General features: G+C 39.5%; 1 protein-coding gene across 1 annotated transcript; it reads right to left on the bottom strand.

Moving 5' to 3' along the window:
* Window positions 1-3,733: 3,733 nt before the first annotated feature.
* LOC127123211 (uncharacterized) lies at window positions 3,734-4,363 on the bottom strand. The gene has a single exon (XM_051053454.1). It carries the CDS (start codon window positions 4,361-4,363, stop codon window positions 3,734-3,736), a length of 630 nt encoding a protein of 209 aa, XP_050909411.1.
* Window positions 4,364-5,908: the final 1,545 nt, after the last annotated feature.

Here is a 5,908-nt window from a genome sequence, read left to right as displayed (position 1 = left end):
TAAGAATTGGAGGTTCTCGCAGGTACTCCTTGATATTCTCAAAATCATTATGCCAATTGTCATTCCATATGATAGCTTGATCCTTTCGAAGTAGTTTGAAGATTGGCTCACAGGTGGCCGTGAGGTGAGATATGAATCTAGCTATGTAATTCAATCTCCCTAGAAATTCTCAGACCTCCTTTTCATCTTTAGGTGCAGGCATAACTTGTATGGCCTTTACCTTTTCAAGGTCTACTTCAATGCTTCGTTGGCTGACAATGAAACCTAGCAGTTTGCCAGATTGTACCCCAAAGGTGAATTTACTGGGATTTAGCCTCAACTTGAATTTTCTTAGCCTTACAAAGATGTTCTCCATATTGATAAGATGCCCCTCTTTGGTTTGAGATTTGGAAATCATGTCATCAACGTAGACCTCGACCTCTTTATGAATCATATCATGAAAGAGCGTGACCATGGCACGTTGGTAGGTTGCATCGACATTCTTTAAGCCAAAAGGCATGACCTTGTAGCAGAAAGTTCCCCATGGGGTAATGAAGGTTGTTTTCTCCATGTCTTCATGAGCCATCTTTATCTAGTTATAGCTAGAGAAGCCATCCATGAATGAGAAGACGGAGAACTGAGTTGTATTATCCACTAGCACATCAATGTGAGGCAGTGGGAAATTGTATTTTGGACTAGCTCTATTCAAGTATCTATAGTCTTCACACATACGTACTTTTCCATCTTTCTTCGATACAGGCATGATGTTGGCTATTCAATGAGGGTAGTTGGCTACAACCAGAAGTCCCGTTTCAAGCTACTTTTTCACTTCCTCCTTAACCTTCATTGCCATGTGAGGACGAGTCCTTCTAAGCCTTTGCTTCACAAGAAGGAAATCTTCTTTGAGGGGTAAATGATGGACCAGGATGCCGGTGTCAAGACCGGGCAAGTCTTGGTAAGACCATGCAAACACGTCCATGTACTCTTGTAGGAGTTTGACTAACTTTTCCTTCATATCTTCTTTTAGGGATGAGCCTATTCTGGCCTCTTTCACTTCTTCCTCGGTTCCAAGATTTTCCACTTCTACCGATTCTTCATGTGGCTGGATGGCCTTTGACTCTTGCCTTAGCAGTCGAGCTAACTCCTCGGGGAGTTCACAATCTTCCTCACAGTCTTCGTCATCGTGATTGATTGGATTGTTGAAGTCATACGGGACCATAACAGAGTCGTTATTGGTGGTAATCAAGGGTAATCTGCACGACTCAGGGTTCGTGCTTTTTATTTTTATGAAGGGAAAAAACGATTGAAAACTTAAAAGAAAATTAAGGAAACATTGCCATTTTTGATTAAGTGAAAAGATAAAAATAAATGAAATACAATGAGAAAAAATTTGAATGCAAAGAGTCATGATTTCATTTATATAATCTTGATTGAAAAATTAGGGGGCCCTACAAATGGTTCCCCCATGCCTTGGACATAGCATGGGTTCTTTTCTTAAAAGGGGAAAACAAACAAAAAATTACTTTTCCAACAAGGTAACTTCAGGGATCTCAATGGATGTCCACTTTGTTATCTCTTGACCTTCCTTCTTTTTATATACTAGTCCTTCTTCATTGGCAACACCATCCTCTTCCAAAGCATAAATCTGGCCGTCTATTAGGTGTTTGGCGCTTGCAAAGAAATATGACAAGGGGAACACTTGTCCCTCCACAGTAATAGGCATTAGTTTTTTAGATTTTGGGAGTGATATCCCAAGTCGGCGCAGTCCTTATTGACAGGAGACTCTAATATCCTCCCCAACCTTCGGGGTGTCCATTTTCAATGACGGTTCGAGCATCCTTCAAAGAGATCATTGGGAATTCTATTTTATTTCCATCCCTCACGTGGGCAACCATCTCTACATTAACAAATTCAAAGGATTGAAACGGGGTTTCTTAAACTTCTCCCCCACCTTCAACATAGAGAAAGGATGCCAAATGAATGACCATGATATCCTCATCACCCTTAACAACCACTAGCTTATTATTGACCAATAATTTCAGCCTTTGATGGAGTGTCGATGTGACAACACCGACCAAGTGGATCCAAGGTCGTCCGAGTAGACAACTGTAAGAAGGATATATGTCCATGACATAGAATGTTATAAAGAAGGTGTGAGGTCCAATTTTGATGGGTAAGTCCACCTATCTAATCATAGTTCTCCTCGAGCCATCAAATTCTCTAACGACCAATTCACTGGGTTTTATGGCAAGCCCTTCAATATTTAGCTTGGATAAAGAACTCTTTGGTAGCACATTAAGAGATGAACCGATATCCACTAAGACCCTAGACATGATAGTGTCTACACATTCAATAGGAATGTGTAGGGCCTTGTTGTGGTTTCTCCCTTTCGATGGAAACTCTTCGTCATTAAATCCCAAGCTCATACTGGCAGCTATGTTATTGACTACTCCTTCAAATTGACAAACATAAATTTCTTGTGGTATGTGGTAAGCCCTCAAGAATTTTAATAAGGCGTCTCTATGTGCCTCAGAGCATATTAGAAAAGACAACATTGAGATCTTCGACAGGGTCTGGTGAGTTGATCAACCACCTTATAGTCGCTTTTCTTAATGATGTGCAAGAACTCCTCCATTTCACTGATTGGTGGGGAATCTTGCCTTTGTTGATTATCTTCGATTTAGTTGCCTTTTTCTTGATTATAGGTACTACCATTATCAATCACGGGAGGTACAGGTGCAAAAATCCTTCCACTTCTTGTTACTTCACCGATTCCGATTATATTCATCATTGGCTCATTGATTTCTATTGGCTCTTCTTGTACTTTTTGTCCATGAATATAGACAATTGAGTCATATATCCAAGGAACAACTTTTGTGTCATCGAAAGGGAACGAGGCAGGTAGAATTATCACCAAGGGAGCAACCAGATTGTCAGAGATAGTCATTTGTGACAAATCATATGGTATTTGTAGAGGTTGGACTTGATCGTAAGGGATCTCCAAAGTTGACACATCTTCACTAGAGGAAAGAAACTTTACCACAAAGATTCCTTGGTACATTAATCCTTGGGAAACAGTCTTCAAAACTTCACATTCTTGAGGGTTGATTAAACAGTGCTCACAATTAGCACTACAAACGGGAAATGCATTATTCTTCACCAAAACCTTCTTGATATCAATGAGGGGAGTTTTCAATTCGTCTACTTGGAACACCAATCTCTTCTTTTCTTAAACTTATATCATATTCACAACTGACTTGTTATGGGGCGACATTGGATTGCTGTTCACATTTGGGTCGTTAGGCGCAAACGTGATTGCCTTAGAGTATATCAAATATTGCACTTTGTATTTCAAGGCTTTGTAGTTTTCTATGGAATGACTAGGAGCACCTGAGTGGAACACGCACCGGGTGTTGACATCGTAGTCGGTGGGAAGAATCGTTGATGGTGGTCCTTGCTCCCTTAACTGCAATAATGAGCCACACCACAAATATTATAGTATACGGTTGTATGACATGGGAACTAGATTGAATCTTCTTTCGGGACGTCATTGTTGTTGTTTTTGTTGATGATGATAACATTGTTATTGTTGTTGTTGATATGGTTGTCGTGGTTGTTATTATTGTTATTGTTGAACTAGGATGGTAAATGGTTGCTGATTCTGGATTGGCGCCACAACGGAAACTTGTTGGTATGGAACACGATATGTCAGGGCTCTTGCTATAACCACTACAGTTTCATTAGCTTCACCCTCTCATTTCTTCCCATAGGCTACATAGGGCTTCTTCATAAGACCGGAGGTACTTGTAGAGTTTTGGATTTTACCCATCTTGATCATATTCGCTATTCTTTCACCAGCTAAGACCAAACCAGAGAAACCAGAGGACGTGCTTACTACCATTCTGTCCAAGTAAGGGCCTTGTAGGTTACCCATAAACATGTCTACCAATTCATGCTCCAACAATGGAGGTTGTACCCTTGCGGCTAGTTCCCTCCACCGTTGTGCATACTCTTTAAAAGTCTCTTCGAACTTATGAGTCTGATTTTGCAACTGTGTGCAATTGGGCGCTATGTCGGTGTTGTATTGGTAGTGTTTGAGGAAGTCCTCGGCCATTTCCCTCCATGTATGAATATGAGTTCCTTCCAATTGCATATACCATTCTAAAAATGCTCCACTTAAAGAGTCTTGGAAGAAGTGCGTAAGAAGTCTGTCATCATCGGAGTAAGCGGCCATCTTTCGACTGTATGCTCGGATATGTGTCCTAGGATCACTGGCTCCCTTGTACTTTTGAAAGTTGGGGACTTTGAACTTGGCAGGTATGACTATACCGGGGATAAGGCACATTTCCGAAGCGTCAAGGCCTAAAGCATCAAAGCCTTCCATTGCTTTTAGCTTCTCTTCAATAGCTTTGACTTTCTTCTATACCTCGTTCACTGGGGGACCAAAAGCATGATAGGTAGAGGCAACTCTCAGACTGAAGAAGGCATCTTGCTGATCGTCAATCTCAATGACCAGAGGGTTAAGGACAGGTGGAGGAACACCGCCGGGTCCTCCAATAGGAATTTGGACTGGAATGTTGCCTTGAGGAGGCACAAGATTTTCCATAACGGAAGGATTGGCAGCAGATATAGTAGTGGCAACACGGGCCCTTTGGTTCATTTCTACTTGCATCTTGGCCATTATCTCTTGACCACGGGCGACGACTTGTATAGTCTCTATCAACCATCCCATATGCACTCACACTTGGGATACCTCTTCACGTAGAGAATCTTGGTTTTGGTCTAACTGGTCCATAATGGCTTCCTGATTGTGGCACGTGTAGTAGTGATGCCAGGAAGTCAGCTTGTTGGTTTCTATTGAAGAAATATGGATAATTAGTTTTTTTGCTTTTGGTTTTAAAAATGCTAATGATGCATGAATGCATTTTTTTTGTTTTCTTTTATTAATACAAAGCTCTTAATTATTCGTGTTATTTATTGCGAGAAATACTTAACAATTAAACATTGTAATCAAGAACAAAGAAGAACACACTGTAGTGGTAAATTCATGACCATAAAGCTATGGATAAACTTGACGTCAGTAAAACCAGAGTCACCACCGCGCTTTTATTGTTTCCAAAGGAAAAGGAAAAAGTACGAACAAAACCCAAAGATAAGAAGTTTTAAAATCAAAACTTATAAAATTCCAGAGATTATAGGTAAGGGGGTTGGTTACACAGGGGGAAGGTGTTAGCACTCAAAGTGTCCTAGGTACTCCTAGGGAGCTCTTTTTGTGTGTATATGTTTTTGGTATAAATGATGTTTGATGAAATATAGATTGAGGGGATGAGAAAAGAATTTATTAATTATATTTTTTTTTCTGTTTGACAAGACCTTCGGTCTTAGGCCTACATACCAAGATAAAAAATGAGGGATCAAAACCACGTAGTTCGTGGTAAAAATTTCAAAGAAGTTGGTGAATTGATTTTAACAAAAGTTTAACAGAAAGGGCACAAAAGGCCAAATATTTGAATAAGGTTGTTAGTTCTTTTTGTATTTTGAAATTTAAGTCAATATGGTTAAGTTTATTTACATGTTTGATTTAAAAAAAAGTTTGAAAAATTCAATGACATCAGTCCAAAGTTTCTAATCATTAAAACATGTCTAAGTTTGAAATAACAAGCAAAGAAAGTTTTTGAAAAAAGGGAGAGACTTTAAAATTTAAGAAGCGGGAGGAGATGGAGAGACTACCCTAGACAAAATTAAAAGTTAAGAGTTGAAAAGATCTGACCAATGGGATGCAATCCAACATACAAGAATGTCATATAGAAACCCATTTTCCTTTGGACTTTGACAATCAACAAGAAATAAACAATTAGAAATATCCAAGCATCATATGAAGACTAAGGCATCAAATAAAGATAACCATAATATCCAAGAAGGCATTCCA

This window comes from Lathyrus oleraceus, chromosome 2, assembly GCF_024323335.1.
Source record: "Lathyrus oleraceus cultivar Zhongwan6 chromosome 2, CAAS_Psat_ZW6_1.0, whole genome shotgun sequence".
NCBI classification, from domain to species: Eukaryota; Viridiplantae; Streptophyta; class Magnoliopsida; order Fabales; family Fabaceae; genus Lathyrus; species Lathyrus oleraceus.
This window is presented reverse-complemented; position numbering and strand designations above follow the sequence as displayed.

What these genes read in the sequence shown, in the direction of transcription:
- LOC127123211 (XM_051053454.1), bottom strand. Translation starts at nt 4,363, where the DNA reads ATGGAAGGCTTTGATGCTTTAGGCCTTGACGCTTCGGAAATGTGCCTT.